The sequence below is a fragment of the Geotrypetes seraphini genome, chromosome 2 (assembly GCF_902459505.1).
Source record: "Geotrypetes seraphini chromosome 2, aGeoSer1.1, whole genome shotgun sequence".
Classification (NCBI taxonomy): domain Eukaryota; kingdom Metazoa; phylum Chordata; class Amphibia; order Gymnophiona; family Dermophiidae; genus Geotrypetes; species Geotrypetes seraphini.
Window position 1 is genome coordinate 523,031,975 of NC_047085.1, and position 19,240 is coordinate 523,051,214.

The 19,240-nt window shown below is 39.8% G+C and overlaps 2 protein-coding genes across 13 annotated transcripts in view; one reads left to right on the forward strand and one right to left on the reverse strand.

The window, feature by feature from the left end:
- Positions 1-5,059, forward strand: part of LOC117354717 (zinc finger protein 850-like) — a 948,741-nt gene extending 943,682 nt beyond the window's left edge. For 10 of the 12 annotated variants that reach the window (XM_033932623.1, XM_033932624.1, XM_033932619.1 and 7 more), the window contains exons 5-6: positions 384-2,991; positions 4,245-5,059. In XM_033932623.1, the coding sequence (XP_033788514.1) occupies positions 384-2,991; positions 4,245-5,034 (3,398 nt within the window). In that variant the 3' untranslated portion in view covers positions 5,035-5,059. The remainder of the gene's footprint in view (positions 1-383; positions 2,992-4,244) is intronic. The other 2 variants (XM_033932621.1, XM_033932630.1) reach the window with 2 other exon arrangements.
- LOC117354716 (zinc finger protein 721-like) overlaps positions 1-19,240 on the reverse strand; it is a 375,536-nt gene that overhangs the window by 157,059 nt on the left and 199,237 nt on the right. The gene's annotated exons all lie outside the window — the stretch shown is intronic.

The following is a 19,240-nucleotide window of genomic DNA, read 5'->3' on the forward strand; positions in this document are numbered from 1 at the left end:
TTTCTGGAGGAAAAGTCCATAAAAAGATTTTTAGTCAGATCGACTTAGGAGAGCCATTGCTCATCTCAGGAACTGGATTTGCTCTATGGATCTGCCTGGCACTTGTGACCGGAGGGGCTACGGTTGGACACAGGATGCTGGACTTGATGGAGCTTGGGCTGGACTCAGCATGGATTTTCTTATACCTATGTGGAAAGACCAAAAAAGCACTTTTAAATATTGACTTGAATATGATCACACACTCTTATTTGCATCTCTGGTACTGATCAGCTTGGAAATGTTGTTTTCTGAGCAGTGAGTGGGTGGTAAATTTACAAAGGGGTTTTGTATTACTGAACTTGTTCAAAGGTTTTACTCCTACAATAATATATTTTTTGATTTAGGAAAAAATGACCCTAAAAATAATCACTGGAAGCTCAGTGAGAAGCCTGAAGGAGTAAAGATGTTATCAGAAGCAGAGAAAATGAACTGGGGAGAGAAGGAAAAAAATCAAAATCCAAAATATTTACCAGGAGAGTCAGCTCTGCTCAAGATCACACAGACAGAGGAAGACCAGACGGACCAGATGAGAGATCAAAGATGTCCTTGTGATATATGTGAGATATTCCTCAGCGATCGTTCAATTCTGAAACCACATCAGAGATCTGATACTGAAGAGAGATCATCTACATGTACGGACTGTGGGGAAACCTCCAGTCAAAAGGGAGAACAGAAAACCTGCTTAAAAGAGACACATTTTACATGTTCTGAGAGTGAAAAGAAAAAGCTAGTGCAAATTGAGAAAAATAATGAAGGAACTAGAATGTGTACAAGTATCAAAGATGGGGAAAACTTTATCAATACAGGAAACATTACAAAATACCAGAAAACCAATACTGACAAGAGAACATCTTCATATCTTGGTTGTAAAAAAAATATAAACCAGGACGAGAGCTTCACAAGAAAAACAAAATTTCACCCAGGAGAAAGATCAGTTTTAAATACCGAATGTGAGAAAAGCTTCAGTCAAGGAGAAGCATTTACAGATCATAAAAAGACTGAAACTGGTGAGGTATCAATCACTTGTAAATCTGAAGAAATAATTTACAGAATGGCAAATATCGCAGAATATCAGGAAATGGAGAAAAATGGGAGATTATATACTTGTGCTGTCAGTGGTAAAAGCACTTCTTGCAAAGGAAACCACAGAACAGCAGAAAAAATCCCCAGGGGAACAAAGCCATTTACATGTACTGAGTGCTATAAATGCTTTAATCGTACAGAACACCTTAGAACACACCAGAGAATTCACACTGGAGTTAAACCATTTACATGTACTGAGTGTGGTAAAAGCTTTTGTGATAAGCGAACACTCATAGCACACCAGAGAATTCACACTGGAGAGAAACCATTTACATGTACTGAGTGTGGTAAAAGCTGTTGTGATAAGCGAACACTCATAGCACACCAGAGAAGTCACAGTGGAGAGAAACCATTTACATGTACTGAGTGTGGTAAAAGCTTTCTTTATAAGAGCCCACTCACAATACACCAGAGAATTCACACAGGTGTGAAGCCATTTTCATGTTCTGAGTGTGGAAAAAGCTTTAATCAGAAGGGGAGCCTCACAGCACACCAGACCATTCACACAGAAGTGAAGCCATTTTCATGTTATGAGTGTGGTAAAAGCTTCCGTTATAAGAAATCATTCACAGCACACCAGAGAATTCACACAGGTGTGAAGCCATTTTCATGTTCTGAGTGTGGAAAAAGCTACAGACATAAGGTAAGCCTAAAAATACACCAGAGAATTCACACAGGACAAAAGCCATTTTCATGTTCTGAGTGTGGTAAAAGCTTCTCTTATAAGAAATCATTCACAATACACCAGAGAATCCACACAGGAGTGAAGCCATTTTCATGTTCTGAGTGTGGAAAAAGCTTTAATCAGAAGGGGAGCCTCACAGCACACCAGATCATCCATACAGGAGTGAAGCCATTTTCCTGTTCTGAGTGTAGTAAAAGCTTCAGAAATAAGGTAAGCCTAAAAATACACCAGACCATCCACACAGAAGTGAAGCCATTTTCATGTTATGAGTGTGGTAAAAGCTTCCGTTATAAGAAATCATTCACAGCACACCAGAGAATTCACACAGGTGTGAAGCCATTTTCATGTTCTGAGTGTGGAAAAAGCTACAGAGATAAGGTAAGCCTAAAAATACACCAGAGAATTCACACAGGAGTGAAGCCATTTTCCTGTTCTGAGTGTGGTAAAAGCTTCAGAACTAAGTCACATCTCCAAATTCACCTGATAATCCGTACAGGTGTGAAGCCATTTACATGTACTGAGTGTGGTAAAAGCTTTATTTATAAGAGCGAACTCACAATACACCATAGAATCCACACTGGAGTGAAACCATATACATGTACTGAGTGTGGTAAAAGTTTTCATGATAAGAAAACACTGAGAAGACACAAAAGAATTCACACTGGAGTTAAACCATTTACATGTACTGAGTGTGGTAAAAGCTTTTGTGATAAGCGAACACTCATAGCACACCAGAGTATTCACACTGGAGAGAAACCATTTACATGTACTGAGTGTGGTAAAAGCTTTTGTGATAAGAGAACACTCATAGCACACCAGAGAATTCACACTGGAGTGAAACCATTTACATGTACTGAGTGTGGTAAAAGCTTTTCTCTGAAGAAATCACTGACAATACACCAGAGAATTCATACAGGAGTGAAGCCATTTACATGTACTGAGTGTGGTAAAAGCTTTTGTGATAAGCGAACACTCATAGCACACCAGAGAATTCACACTGGAGAGAAACCATTTAGATGTACTGAGTGTGGTAAAAGTTGTTGTGATAAGCGAACACTCATAGCACACCAGAGAAGTCACAGTGGAGAGAAACCATTTACATGTACTGAGTGTGGTAAAAGCTTTTGTGATAAGCGAGCACTCATAGCACACCAGAGAATTCACACTGGAGTGAAACCATTTACATGTACTGAGTGTGGTAAATGTTTTACTCGTATAAGTAACCTCAAAAAGCACCAGAGAAGTCAGAGTGGAGAGAAACCATTTACATGTACTGAGTGTGGTAAAAGCTTTTGTGATAAGCGAGCACTCATAGCACACCAGAGAATTCACACTGGAGTGAAACGATTTACATGTTCTGAATGTGGTAAAAGTTTTACTCGTATAAGTAACCTCAAAAAGCACCAGAGAATTCATACTGGAGTGAAACAATTTACATGTACTGAGTGTGGTAAAAGCTTTTGTGATAAGCAAACACTCATAGCACACCAGAGAATTCACAGTGGAGAGAAACCATTTACATGTACTGAGTGTGGTAAAAGTTTTACTCGTATAAGTAACCTCAAAAAGCACCAGAGAATTCATACTGGAGTGAAACAATTTACATGTACTGAGTGTGGTAAAAGCTTTTGTGATAAGCGAACACTCATGGCACACCAGAGAATTCACACTGGAGTGAAACCATTTACATGTACTGAGTGTGGTAAAACTTTTAGTTATAAAAAAACACTCACAATACACCAAAGAATCCATACAGGAGAGAAACCATTTACATGTCCCGAGTGCTATAAATGCTTTAATCGTACACAACACCTTAAAATACACCAGAGAATTCACACTGGAGTTAAACCATTTGCATGTACTGAGTGTGGTAAAAGTTTTACTCATATAAGTAACCTCAAAAACCACCAGAGAATTCACACTGGAGTAAAACCATTTACATGTACTGAGTGAGGTAGAAGCTTTCGTGAGAAGAGAAATCTCACCAGAGTATTCACACAGGTGTGAATCCATTTACATGTACTGAGTGTGGTAAAAGCTTTCGTGATAAGACAACACTCACAGAACACCAGAGAATTCAAACTGGAGTGAAACGATTTACATGTTCTGAGTGTGGTAAAAGCTTTTCTCTGAAGAAATCACTGACAATACACCAGAGAATTCATACAGGAGTGAAGCCATTTACATGTACTGAGTGTGGTAAAAGCTTTAGTCAGAAGGGAAGCCTGACAATACATCAGAGTATCCACACTGGAGTGAGACCATGTATATGTACCGAGTGTGGTAAAAGCTTTTGTGATAAGCGAACACTCATAGCACACCAGAGAATTCACAGTGGAGAGAAACGATTTACATGTACTGGGTGTGGTAAAAGCTTTCATGGAAAGAATGCACTGAAAATACATCAAAGAATTCATACAGGAGTGAAGCCATTTACATGTACTGAGTGTGGTAAAAGCTTTCGTGATAAGACAAAACTCACAGGACACCAGAGAATTCACACTGGAGTGAAACCATTTACATGTTCTGAGTGTGATAAAAGATTTTGTGTTAGGACATTACTGTCAAGACATAAGAGCATTTACACTTTAGTAAAACCATATCCATGTACTGAATGTGATAAAAGCTTTTGTGTGAAGGGAACCCTCACAATACACCAGAGAATTCACACAGGAGTGAAGCCATTTACATGTACTGAGTGTGGTAAAAGCTTTCTTGAGAAGGCAACAATGAGAAAACACAAGATAATTCACACTGGAGTGAAACGATTTACATGTACTAATTGTGGTAAAAGCTTTCGTGATAAGACAAAACTCACAGGACACCAGAGAATTCACACTGGAGTGAAACCATTTACATGTACTGAGTGTGGTAAAAGCTTTAATCAGATGAGTAACCTCATAAGACACCAGAGAATTCACACTGGAATGAAACCATATACATGTACTGAATGTGCTAAAAGTTTTACTGATAAAGCAAAACTTGCAACACACCTTAGAGCACACCAGAGAATTCACACTGGAATGAAACCATATACATGTACTGAATGTGCTAAAAGTTTTACTGATAAAGCAAAACTTGCAACACACCATAGAGCACACCAGAGAATTCACACTGGAGTGAAACCATTTACATGTACTGAGTGTGGTAAAAGCTTTACTCAGATGAGTAACCTCAAAACACATCAGAAAATTCACACTGAAGTGAAGTCATTTTCATATTCTTAGTATGATAAATGCTTTACTGAAAAGTGAACATTGATAGTACATCAGATAATCCAGACAGGAGTGAGATGAAGATGCTAGACAGAGTTCATTTCTGTTGCCATAAAAGAGGTCTCTTTCTTACTGAGGAAACATAGAAACATGATTGCAGATAAAGACCAAATGGCCCATTCAGTCTGCCCATCCGCAGTAACAATTCCATCTTCCTCTCTTTAAGAGATCCCATGTGTCTATTGCACACCTTCTTGAATTCAGACACAATGTCTGTCTCTACCACTTCTTCCGAGAGTCTGTTCCACGCATCTACCACCCATTCCGTAAAAAAGTATTTCCTCTGATTACTCCAGAGCCTGCCACCTCTTAACTTCATCCTATGCCATCTCATTCCAGAGCTTCCAAATGAAAGAGACTCGCCTCATGTGGATTTACATCACGTAGGTATTTAATTATTTTCTCTTACCCTTTGAGTTAACTTTGTGAACTGGATTGAGTCCGTTTTGGGAAAGGCCCGATATATAAAGCTAAGGACTGGATTGGATTAAATGTCTCTATCATATCTCCCCTCTCCCGTCTTTCCTCCAAAGTATACAGAGTGAGATCTTTAAGTCTGTGCCCATATGCCTTATGATAAAGACCACATACCATTTTAGTAGACTTCCTCTGGACTGACTCAATCCTTTTTATATCTTTTTGAAGGTGCGGCCTCCAGAATTGTACACAATATTCTAAATGAGGTCTCACTAAAGTCTTATACAGGGACATCAATTCCTCCTTTTTCCTACTGGCCATACCTCTCCCTATGCAACCTAGCATCCTTCTAGCTTTCACCATCATCTTTTCAACCTGTTTGGCCACCTTAAGATCATCACCTACAATCACACCCAAGTCCTGCTCTTTACTATGATCGTTCAGATGATGGTCTTACCTCAACTGGACTATTGCAACTCCGCCTACCTTGGAATTAACACCATTCTTATCCACAAACTGTAGCTGATCCAGAACACAACTGTTAGACTGATCTATATATTATCAGGTAACTATTCTGGCTCCCAATATCATCCCGAATAATTTTCTTTTTAAAAAAAATTATTTATTGATTTTTCACACTACAAATGCGCAATAAATGATTCACATATTTGCACATTACATAATAAGCGCAAGAAAACTTACAAATACTACTGTATAATGAAATTTTCCCCACCCTCCCAGCTAATATACAAATATAATAAAACCGTCAATAAATTATTCATGAAATCCTTGAATCAATTCCAATTCTATTCCCTTCCTCCCCCTAGGATGTGTATGTTTTCTTGACTATAAAATTAAATTAATTATTCCTCTTTACGCTATTTAGCCATAAAATTCTTACAACGTCCCTGTTGTATGGCCATGCAACGTTCCATTTTATAAGTATAACACAGGATTCCCACCAGAATGTCTAGTTCAACCTATCCCAGTTTTTCCAATTTCTTAAAATAAGCTGCATGGCAACCCCTGTCATTACAAAAAGTAACTCGTTATTTTTCACAGATAATTGACTTTTAGCTCTCATAAGAGTAGCAAATAAAATAGTATCATAAGATAAAGCCACTGGATTCTCCCACATATTATTTACTTGGTCCCAAATAGACCTCCAAAACTGCAGTATCAAGGGACAACAAATGTTCCAAAGTCCCAGCTTCAAAATGACAGTGCCAGTATCTATTAGACTTGGAACTATCTAATTTATGTAAATGAACAGGGGTCCAGAAAGCTCCATGTAATAAGAAAAATCAAGTTTGCCTCATAGATGCTGACACCGTACATCTCATCCTCCAAGTCCAAATTCGTGGCCTCGTGGCCATTGAGATGCAATAATCTGATGCTTTATCTCATTGCTCCAAATGTCGCGAAGACCAGTTTTTTGTTTCTTATTCAAAAATTCAGATATTAATTTATACGACTGAGTGGCCTGGTGCCCCAGAAAGTCTACCTGAAAACATAATATCGGCAAGCTATATTGATTTGTAGGATTTTTCCATCTAGGGAACCCCTCCTGAATGGCCTGCTTCAACTGAAACCATCTGTAACTTTGAGATTTATTAAGACCAAATTTGTGTTGCAATCGTGAAAATTCAAGCAGCTGACCATCTGATATCACATCATTACATTACATTACATTACATTAGTGATTTTTATTCCGCTTGTACCTTGCGGTTCAAAGCGGATTACATAAGAAGAGAACTGGACATTTCCAGGAGGGTACAGGACAATAGAGAATACAGATTGAGGATATAGACTTAATAACAGAATGATGGTAAAGACTTAATAACATCGGAAGATGTTTTGAACAGCAGTGTTTTGATTTCTTTACGGAATGTCTTGTGGTCGGGTGTTGTGGTTAACAATCTGGTGATGGAAGGTTCGAGTTTTGCTGCATGTGTTGCCAGGAGGCTATCATAAAGCTTTTTGCGATGAGTACCCTTGAGTGGTGGGTATGAGAATGATGTCAAAGTGCGTATGCCTGCCTTCATCCGATGCTTCCAGATGACCTTAAATACCTATTTGAATCTTGGAGTTTAGCCAGAGGGACTGACAGCTGGATTTAAGTATTGGAATAAAAATTTTCCAGTTTTGGAATCACCTGGGACAATATGTTACGCTGCTTTGGGGGAGGCGTTGGCTTCCCAACCGAGAGCATTATTTGGATTTTACAATATTGCCAGGCATTTATGTCCGCATTTATAGCCAGAGTTCTCTTGATGGGGAAGAAAGCTATTCTCACCAACTGGCTGTCTACTACTCCCCCGACTTATGCTCAATGGAGATCCCTGATGATAATCCACGCAACGCTAGAGCGGAGACAGGTGGGAGACCTGGATCGTGGTCCGGGTCGTAGATTTCGCCAGACCTGGGAATGTTTCTGGCAGGATCTCACTCCACATGCCCGTAGTAGACTCTTAAATATTTAGGAAGATTTCGGACTCTCAATTTTTGTTATGGCATTGGACTCCGGGGGGGGGGGGGGGAGATGTTGCATTGTTCTTTCTTGGAATAAGTTACTGATTGTATTGTTTGTTTTCTGTTGGAACAATAAAAATCATTTGAACATAAGTATTGGAATAGGTGTCAAATTATTTACATATTTCAATGTCTGCCACGTATCTAGTAAAATTCTAGTGTCCTTATATAATCTTGGAAACTTGATACTCAGAACATGACTTAATCTCAGTGGAAACCTGAGCTGCCATTCCAACCTTAACCAATCTGGAAGATTTTCCATGAGCTCAGGGAGGACCCAATACATACCCTGACCCATAATATAGGCCTGATGGTACTTATAAGAATTGGGAAAATTTACCCCACCCTCCTCAGTTGTCTTTTGTAGAGATACTAAAGCAATTTTCACCGCATTCCCCAGCCAAATAAATTTAGGGAGAACACTATTTAACTTTTTGTAAAAGGACCCGTGAAAAAACACTGGCAACATCCCCATTTGGTAGCAAACCACAGGCAGAATCATCATCTTAACTGTTTGGACTCTCCCCCACCAAAACAGATGTAAGGGGTTCCATTGTTCACACATTTCCGTGACCTTTAGCAATAAAGATTTTTCATTTACTTTCATAGTTTCTTCCAGTGCACTTTTTATTCAAATACCTAAATATTTTATACCCTCTTCCTTCCAAAGAAAAGGGAATGTATCAAATAATCCTTTTGTACAATATACATTTAGTGGAAGAACCTCTGATTTGCTCCAGTTTATTTTGTAACCAGAGAATTTTCCCAATCTATCAATCAGATCCAGTAAATGCGGAATAGTAGATTCAGGATTCCTCAAATGAAGCAAAATATCATCTGCATACGCAGAGACTTTATATTCCCGACCTGCATAAGGAATACCCTGTATCTCCTTTGCCTGCTGAATAGCCAATAACAATGTCAAAAAGCAAAGGAGATAACGGACTCCCCTCTTCAGACAAAAACGTTCAGAAAAATTATTATTAATGTACAATCTGGCAGAAGGTTTGAATCATTTGAATAAATCCGGAACCAATACCAAACCAATCCACTGCTTGATACATGAAGGTCCATTCAACAGGATCAAAGGCCAACGACACAGAGAAGGCCGGATCATCCATGACTTTCGTCAAATTTAACATATGAAAAGCCAATCTACTGTTGTTTGAAGATTGTCTTTGAGCAACGAACCCCGTTTGGTGCATACCAATGATATAAGGGAGAGCCTTGGCCAAGCGTAAAGCCAATAACTTAGCCAAAAGTTTTCCATCTACATCAATCAGAGAAATAGGCCTGTAATTTGAAACCAACAAAGGTCTTTATTTGGCTTCGGCAAAACTATAGTCAAAGATTCTGCCTTTAGTCAGTTGAGCCTGATATCAATTTAATAAATGAGGTAATAGGGTACTTTGAAATGCCTTATAGAACTCTACAGTGAAACCGGATCCAACTCTAAGGGACTTCAATGCTATTTGTAATTCCTTCATTAATATAGGCGCAATAAGGGTTTTTTGTATATGCTGAGGAATTTGAGATCCCTTAATTCATTTTAAAAACTCTAATCCATCCTTTTCTTTATTTGAATAAAGCACAGAAGAATACAAAGACATAATAGCTCCAAAATTGTTTTAAAATATTTTCAATTTTAACTTTTCATTTTTTTAGCTTTAAGATAATTAGCCAATATTCTCCCCGCTTTATTCGAGCTTGTTGAGAAAACATCTCTTTTCTAGCCATTTGAGAGGAAATTTCATTATATTTATATTTAGCTTTTAAGAGGGCCTGGAAAGTATTTTGCTCCCATTTTAAGGCCAATTGAGCTTCCAAAACTTTAATATTTTGTTCCAAATTTAAAAAATTTTAAGTTTTTTCCTAGCATTTGCTGAATATGAAATAATTTGCCCTCTCATGGTAGCTTTGAAAGCATCCCATAATGTTTCTAATGAAACTTCCCTGGAATCATTAATTTGAAAATATTTGTTCATTTTTCATTGAGATTCCTCCCTAAAATCAGAATCTGCAAGCAGTGCATTATCGAACCTCCAGTCAGGTCTATTATATTCTTGTTCTTCAACTCTAAATTCAATCCACACTCCGCCATGATCTGTTAGAACAGGGGTGCCCACACTTTTTTGACTCGCGAGCTACTTTTAAAATGACCAAGTCAAAATGATCTTCCAACAATAAAATTTTTTAAAAATCACAACGCACACTGTACGCATAGAATTGTTAATTATGATTCCTATTCCGGGGTTTTTTCAAAGAGGTCATGGCAGATGACTCTATGCATTGTTACCTCAGTAACAATCATACAAAAATAGACAAAACCCACCCCCTCCCTTTTTACTAAACCATAATAGCAGTTTTTAGCGCAGGGAGCTGCGCTGAATGCCCAGCGCTGCTCTCGACGCTCATAGGCTCCCTGCGCTAAAAACCACTATTGCGGTTTAGTAAAAGGGGACCATATTGTAAAATATAGACAGAAGATATAAATTCAGACACATTTTGATCACTAAATTTAAAATAAAATCATTTTTCCTACCTTGTCTGGTGATTTCATGAGTCTCTTGTTGTACTTTCTTCTTCTGACTGTGCATCCAATCTTTCTTTCAGCCTGTATGCTTCCTCTCCTCCACACCTCATTCCCTCCCCCAACTTTTTCTTCCTCTCTCCCTGACCTTTCATTCTTTCTCTCTTCATGCCCCCTTTCTTTTTTTTCTGTTTCTCTTCTTTCCTTCTGTCTCCCTGCCTGCCCCCTTTCTTTCTTTCTCCCTGCCCTTCCCCAAGCCACTGTCACTGCCGCTGCCATTGGGGAACAGGACCCAACCTGCCACCAATGGATAACATGCCCCAAAGCCGACGCTGACGCCGCCCCATGCTCTCCTAGCTTCGGGCCGACCAGCATTCCTCTCCCCGACGTCAATTCTGCCGTCGGAGAGGAAGTTCCGCCCAGCCAGGCAGCGATTGGCTGGCCCGAACTTCCTCTCCGACGGCAGAATTGATGTCGGGGAGAGGAAGACTGATCGGCCCGATAGATCGCCAAGGCAAAGTGAGTCCTGGGTGATCGACTCATTTTGCCTTGGCGAGCTACCGGTCGATCACGATCGACCTATTGGGCACCCCTGTGTTAGAATGATTGGATCAATGGTGGCCCTTATAACCTGTTTTACAAATGAATCAGACACAAACACATAATCTATAAATGAAAAAGATTTAGGAACATGGGAATAAAAGGAAAACTCCCGAGTATTGTAATTTAGGATTCGCCATATATCCTTTAATCCACAAGATTGCACCAAGTCTGCGATTAGTTCAAAATGCCACTGTTCGCTTGATTTTTGGTCTAAAAATATATGACCATGTAAGTTCCTTTTATATCAGGTTCCATTCGAAGCCAGAATAATTTTTAAATTTGGGTGCATCTGTTCAGTGGCGTACCTAGCATATGTGAACCAACACTTTCAATTGTCGACTGCTTTGTTGTTAGGACATTAAAAGATAACGTTTTGCTGAAACACAGTGAAGCAGGTGTCACCTCGCTATTCAATCAAAAAGAAGGAAAAAGCCTCAGAAAAGGCCCTCCCACCACCACAAAACGTGGAATTCAAGGTGGTTAGATGGTAACCTCACAGGCAAAACCTTCAAAAATGAATAGTGCGAGCAAAGAACTTATGCTTCACTTGTGTAATGATAAAGATAGAGGAATAAAGCCACTTATCTTAAACTGATCGGCACACCGACGGAGGCCAGCGTTTCACCGACTAGCTGCATCAGGGTGTGACCCGACCGATCAGTCTGCAAAACAAAAGGAACTTAAACAGTTTCTCATTATGTTTTAACTTCTTAGTATTTAAAAACTACCTTGTACCTTAGAAGAGCGGAAACAACCGCTTCTGTTGAGTCCAAAGGAGATGGCTTACATGGGGCGGCTCTGAACTTTTGAAATTTAAATACCTCCGGTAGAAACGTCACTACCGGAAGTACATCAGAGAAAGAGTTGACAGCTGAGAGCTGATGACAACTCACCAGCAAAAACCCAAAAACCAGTGATGAAATGAGATAAAATAAAAATGAAATAAAAACTAAATGAAAATGTGAACAACCAAGCTTTCTTTGTGACTGCATTTAATCGTTGTTCATGTTTTGTTTCATTTTATCATTTCGTATGTTTAAAGATTTTTTGATTTTTTTGATTTTTTTGAGTTTTTAGAGATTTTTTAAAAATTTTTTTGAAAATTTTTTTGAGTTTTTTGATTTTTTTGAATTATCTAGTTTTTTAACTGGTTGAATGGGAACGATGTGCCCAAACGGCTCAGTGTGACTGGGCCCTAAAAAAAGGGGGGTCAAGTGAAAGAAAGTCTAGTAGAAGGCATTCCATTCCAGTCTCTGATTCAATCCTACAGGTTCTTCGCTATTTAACAGGTGGATCCAAAATTGTTCAGCACGTAACAATTTAGTTGCTCGATTTGGAGTGTCTTCCTTGACATGATCAATTGCAAAGCAACGTAAATCCTCAAAAATATGGTCATTTTCAAGACAATGTACAACGAGGGGAGCTTGCAGCTTGTTATTGTGAAGACAACTCTTGTGTTCAGTGATACGTCTCCTCAAAGTCCGCGTGGTCTGCCCCACATACACTTTAAAACATGGGCAATAGATGACATATACCACGAACATAGAGGAACAAGTAGTTAAATGTTTAAGTTTATACAGTTTCTTTGTGCCTGGATGTGTAAAGCTGTCATTGAACTCCATAGTGATGGTACAAGTCAGACATTTACCACATTTAAAGTGTCCAGTCGACTTGTTCATGGGCGAACTGCCATCTTGAAGAGAAGTTGTAGTTGTGTCTGCAGGACTCAAAAGTTCTTTCAAATTCTTTTGTCTGGTGAATGCAATCCTGAGATGAGTCTCAGTGTGTGTCGGGTGTGCTGTCATAAGTTCCCAGTGCTTTCTCAGGATCTTGGTGACTACATTCATCTTGGGAGAGTATTGTAAGATGCAAGTTGCTATGTCAGTGTCCGATGTTTTGTCTTTCGGAAGAAACAACAAATCCCTGTTCAGATATTTAGCTCTTCTGTATGCTTTTTTAAGGACCTGGCTCGGATATCCTCTACTCTTTAGCTTCTTATATAGATGTTTGCTTTGCAGTTTAAAGTCTGGCACCTCTGAACATAAACGGCGGTATCTAAAAAACTGGGATGTAGGTAAACTCCTTTTGAGTGGCAGAGGGTGGTTACTCGAGAAATCTAGGAAGGTGTTCCTATCAGTGGCTTTTCTAAATATTGTGGTGTTAATGATGTCATTATCAATTTTAGCTAAAACATCTAAAAAAGAAATTTCATTCGTATGATTCGTCATACTGAATTCTATCTTATGGTGTCTAGAATTAAGCCAGAGATGGAATGTATCAAGCTCTTCCTTGGTTCCTGTCCAAATGACGAAAATATCGTCAATAAATCGTGACCACATTATAATCTTGTCAGAGAAAGGGTTTTGCGCTATCCACAGGTTTTCAAAATTCTGCATAAATAAGTTGGCTATGGAAGGGGCCATGGTCGCTCCCATGGCTACCCCTGAGACTTGTTGAAAAAACTTGTCCTGGAATTTAAAATAATTCTTTTCCATAGCTATAGACATCAGTTTAATAACAAACTCCGTGGGTATCCGAGAGAGAGGAATATTGGTCAAAAAATCTTTAATGATGTCAACAGCTTCAATTTGAGGAATAACTGTATACAGGGACTTGACGTCTAGCGTTACCAGATAAGTGATGTTCTGTATATTTTCTACTTCAGACAACTTCTTCAAAAAATGAGAAGAATCTCGTATATAAGAAAATCCTTGAGGTACAAGAGGACGCAAAAAGACATCAACAAAGGTGGAGAGTGGTTCCAATAGAGAACCTCGACTGGACACGATCGGGCGTCCAGGAGGGTTCTTAAGATCTTTATGTATCTTGGGCAGGACATAAAAAACTGGAACTCTGGGCTCAGGAGTGTTCAAATAATCATACTCTTTCTTGTTAAGAATACCCTTATCAAAAGCTGCCATAGTTAAATCCCTTATTTCAGCTGCCAATTGAGGGGTAGGATCAGCTTGTAATTCTAGGTAGTCTGTTGGTACCAGTAAGAGACTCGCTGCCATTGATTTATAATGTTCCATGTCCAACACGACCACTGCTCCACCTTTGTCGGCCTTGCATATCCTGATGTTTTTGTTAGATTGCAAATTTCTTAAAGCTAAGAATTCATCCTTCGATAGATTATAAGACTGATATCTAGAAGTTCTTTTGTCGAAGTAACGTTTGACATCTCTTGTGACAAACTCTTTGTATAGGGTTAAATGAGGACTGGGTGGAGTAGAAGGAACCCAAGTAGACCTGTTTCGAGCAATCGAGTCATCGGAGTCTTGAAGAGGAAATTGGGTAAAGTGTTCTTTTAGATGGAGCTTCCTGAAGAATCTCTCTAGGTCAATCCGCAGTTGAAAAGTTTGAAGGGGCTGAACAGGTACAAAAGTGAAACCACGTGAAAGCAAGGTAGATTCTATATGATTCAGGGGGTATTTGGAAAGGTTGAACACTACTTGTTCTTGCTTGTCCCTCCCCTGTTCTGTGCCCTTGTGCCGGGACGTTTGGTGCTCCGCCCTCTTGTTTTTCCCCGGGTGCCTTGCTGTCCAGGCCCCCCGGACTGACCTTGCTCTAAAAAATCTTCTTCAGAATTGGAAAGGGATCCTCCTTCTGATGGGTCCGAGGACTCGAATTCCTTCGATTTCTGTTTCGGTGGGTTCGTTAACCATGGATAGACTTTCTTTTTGGTGTAATCATCCTCATCACGTTTGAATTTTTTAATTTTGTTTTTTTGTAGATTAATTTTGAAAGATTCAATTTTACGTTGTGTTGCTGCCAAATCTGTCTCAAAGGTGTCAGAAACCAGACTGCTCTTTAATTCACCTAGTTTGGTATCTAGATCAAATTGTAGCGATTCGGTAGTAACCCTGGTCTTTTCTATTATAAGGACCATAAGGTCCAAAGAGCATTTGTTAAGAATGCCTGCCCACTGGGATAAGAACACAGGGTCATCTACAAAAAGTGTGGGTGGTTTAATAATTCTAAGGCCCCTGGGGATAAACTCCTTTTTACAGTACTCCAAAAGAGTTGCCCCATGTAAAGTGGCCCTCACCATTTTCTTAGCTAAGGTGATGTAATCTGACCAAGTAGTGTCACTACCAAGATTCTCAGGGAATTTTTGAAGGTTTTGCCTGTGAGGTTACCGTCTAACCACCTTGAATTCCACGTTTTGTGGTGGTGGGAGGGCCTTTTCTGAGGCTTTTTCCTTCTTTTTGATTGAATAGCGAGGTGACACCTGCTTCACTGTGTTTCAGCAAAACGTTATCTTTTAATGTCCTAACAACAAAGCAGTCGACAATTGAAAGTGTTGGTTCACATACATTCGTTTTTCAATATATCTGTGTCTTCATAGCTAGTACCTAGCATATGTGACACCCGGGGCCCATCATTTTTTGACACCCCCCCCATCTGTATGAAAACATGATTTTTAGTAACAATCCACACGTCACATATGAGTACCTAGGAAAAGGCAGCATCTTACATATGCAGTGAGCAGTACAACATCAATACACCCATTGTAAAACTAAACAAGCCAGACTAGTACAGATCAATCCTGCAGTCAATCCTAACAGAAAACCATGTCTTTCGAACACACCTTCGCCTTGTATGAAATATGTAATCACAAAATAACCCCTCCCTCTTTTACAAAACTGTAGTGTGGATTTTAGCTACGGAGGTAACAGCTCTGATGCTCATAAAATTCTGAGCATCAGAGCTGTACTACCACGGCTGGTGCTAAAAAACGCTTCACAGTTTTGTAAAAGGGGGGATAAAATAGAAATACATAGACAAAGGTTAAATTGAACCAGCAAGAAGCTGGACTCTGCATACAATGCTCCACAGAAACAGTAACACATGTCTCCTAAAGCAATAAATAAAGAGAAAATTTATTTCTACCTTTGTCTTCTGTGGTTTCTGCTTTCCTCATCTTCTTGTAACTCTCTTCCTTCCATCCACTGTCTGCCGTCTCTCTTCCTCTATATGGCATCTTCTCTCCTTCTATGCCCCTTCCAGAAACTGTATGCCTCCCCCTTCCATCTCTCCTTTCACCCCCATTGGTCTGGCATCTCTCTCCTCTCCTTCCCTCTTCCACACCTCTCCTCTGCAATTCCTTTCCCTTTTCAATTTATTTTCTGCATCTGTCTAGATTATGTTCTTACTACCCTCTCATCAATGTCATTTTTTACTGTCTACCTAAAGATTGCCACCTCTTTCCCTCACCCCTCCAGTGTTTCCCTAACTCAATCCTTTTCTCCCCATCATGTGTCCTCCTTTTATTTATCCCCTCCTTCCATCATGTACCCTCTTTCTCCAACCCTTCCATCTAGTATCTTCTCCTCTCTCTGTCCACTTCCGTCCAGCATCTGCTCCCCTCTTTCTCTCCTCCCATTTCCTTTTGGCATTTGCTCCCTTATCTCTCCCATCTGCACTTCCATCCAGCTTGTATAGGTTTGTGTGACTCACAAATGGAAGACTAGATTAGATAATCTTACCTGACAGTCCTTCAGCAAGATCGTTTATAAAAATGTTAAAAAGAACAGAGCCAAGAACATAACTTTGAGGCCCACCACTGGTAACATCCCTTTCCTCAGAGCCATCTCCATTGATCACTGCCTTCTGTCACCATCCACTCAACCAATTCCTGACCCAGCCCGTCACTTTGGGACCCATCCCGAGGACCCTCAGTTTATTTATTAGACATCTTTGTGGAACACTGTCAAAGGCTTTGCTAAAATCTAAATACACCACATTTAACGCACATCCTCTACCCAATTCTCTGGTCACCCAGTCAAGAAATTGATCAGATTTGTCTGACAAGACCTACCTCTAGTGAATCCATGTTGCCTCCGGTCCTGTAATCCACAGGATTCCAGACACTTGACCATTCTCTGTTTTAAAAGTGTTTCCATTAATTTGCTTTCAGAAGTCAGACTTACCACTAGACCACCAGGTAAGGTCTGGGATACAGGAGGGAGGTAGGGATGGGTCAGAGTCAGCCCTAAAAGATATCCGCTTGCCCCTAACCCCCACGAATATGGAGGGAGGAGTGTAAACCTTCAGATCGCATTATGAAGGACAATGTCAGACTTTACTTGCATTGCGTGAAATTGACTATATTGCTGATATCAAATGGGATTCTACTATTATGGCGGTGATCTGGCACAATCCTCAAATAAAAGATACATTGAATGGAAGGCTTGGCCTAAATCTGGATCTGGTCTATTGATCAATTACTCAAGGGTAACAAATTGTCTGACGATACGTCGTTTTCATCTGCATTTGACTTGCCTATGAACCAAGCATTTCGCTGGATACAGTTACATCACTGCCTCACATCATACATAAAACAACATACGCTTTCTAGCGAAACACCTTCTAAACTAAACTAAACCTTAAGTTTGTATACCGCATCATCTCTACATTCGCAAAGCTTGACACGGTTAACAAGGGTTAGGGTAGAAAGAAACTCCAGTGAAGGGAAAAGACAAAATGAAGAGAAAATTTAGGACAGAGTAACCAGAGAGGAAGAGTTACATTTTTGAAAATAACCAGGTTTTCAGATGTTTACGGAAGAGTTGGAGAGAGCTCAGGTTCCTAAGAGGGGAAGAAAGGTTGTTCCAGAGCTCAGTGATTCTGAAAGGGAGGGAAGAACCTAGTTTCCTACAAGGGAAACGCCTTTTAGAGAGGGAAAGGAAAGTTTCAGTTTTTGGGTAGATCTGGTGGAATTGGGGTTAGAGGAATTCTAGGAAAGAGGAATAAAAGGGGGGAGGATGCAGTGTAGGATCTTGAACGTAAGGCAGGCACATTTGAAGTGGACTCTGGAGATTATGGGAAGCCAGTGGAGCTCACTTGGGCCACATTTGTTAGGGGGAAGAGAGGAGAAGCGTCAGCCTGGTATAAAATATACTTCTCCATCCGCCTTGTATGATATCTGGTCAAGGGACACATCTACCACATTCCCCTCTCTTAGCTCCAATGACATATGGCTATCCTCATTTAAGTCTTTAAAGCATCGGCAACCATGCAAATGGCGTGTTTTCTTTATCACAGAGCAGACTGGACACCACATCAATTATCTAAACGCTCTTGCTCTAGTTCCAATGTATGTTGGTCATGTAATGTTGGATCACGTGTTATTGAACTGTCCATTACGACAACCATACTGGTCTGAGATATGGTCCACTAGATGGAAGCTTTTACCAATTACAGGTTCTCTCTCCTATTCAGTTATAATATTTGATGGATCTTCTATTGAATCGACCTTAGACAAATATGAAGCAAAGTTGTTTAAATCCCTTTTGTTAATTGCATTGAAAACAATATTGTCTCATCTCTGAATTATAATCTATGGTGGAATACGGTTTGTCTTTATGCTAGATTTGAATAGGCTGAGCGGAAAAATGGAATACTCCGTCATCTTTAATAAAGTATGGTCGGATGTGTTAAAATGATTATAGTATGGAGAAATAATCACAGTGTTACCATTCCGATGATTTAGTATAAAGTGTAAAACCAGCCAGGTTGGGAATATCTATTCTGTGAGCATTTCTTTCCTGCAAGCTTGTTATTCTTGGCTATTGTACTAAAAGTTTGTCAATAAAACATTATTGAACAGAAAAACTAGAAGTCTGAAGCGTCTCTGTGTCTAGCGTTGTTTGGCCTGTTATCCTGGTGGAAGCTATAGAGAAGAGGAAGGCTGTGAGCTGTGGGAATCCCTCCGTGCCTTGCTTCACCAGACTACCCACGGTTCTGCCTCTTCCATCTTCTGCACGAGGATCGGACTTCTCAGCCCAGTAGACTGATAAGAGAGTGTATGTAAGACTGTGCAGAGACTAATTTATGCAGACAAAATAGCCATGTGTATCAATATAATCTGGAAATAGAAGCCAGGTGGCTAGGAGTGATTAGGACAACACTCATTCTTCGCCTCAAGGCACCAGAGAAGAACTCTCTTAACATCCAGCAATGCCAAGAGTGTGGTCCAGTAGTGGCTCGCTATTGTTGAAATGTAGAGTTCCAAGATTTCCATGGACATGTCCTCTTTTGAGGTCTGTGTCGAAAGTCCAGGTGGATTTTTAA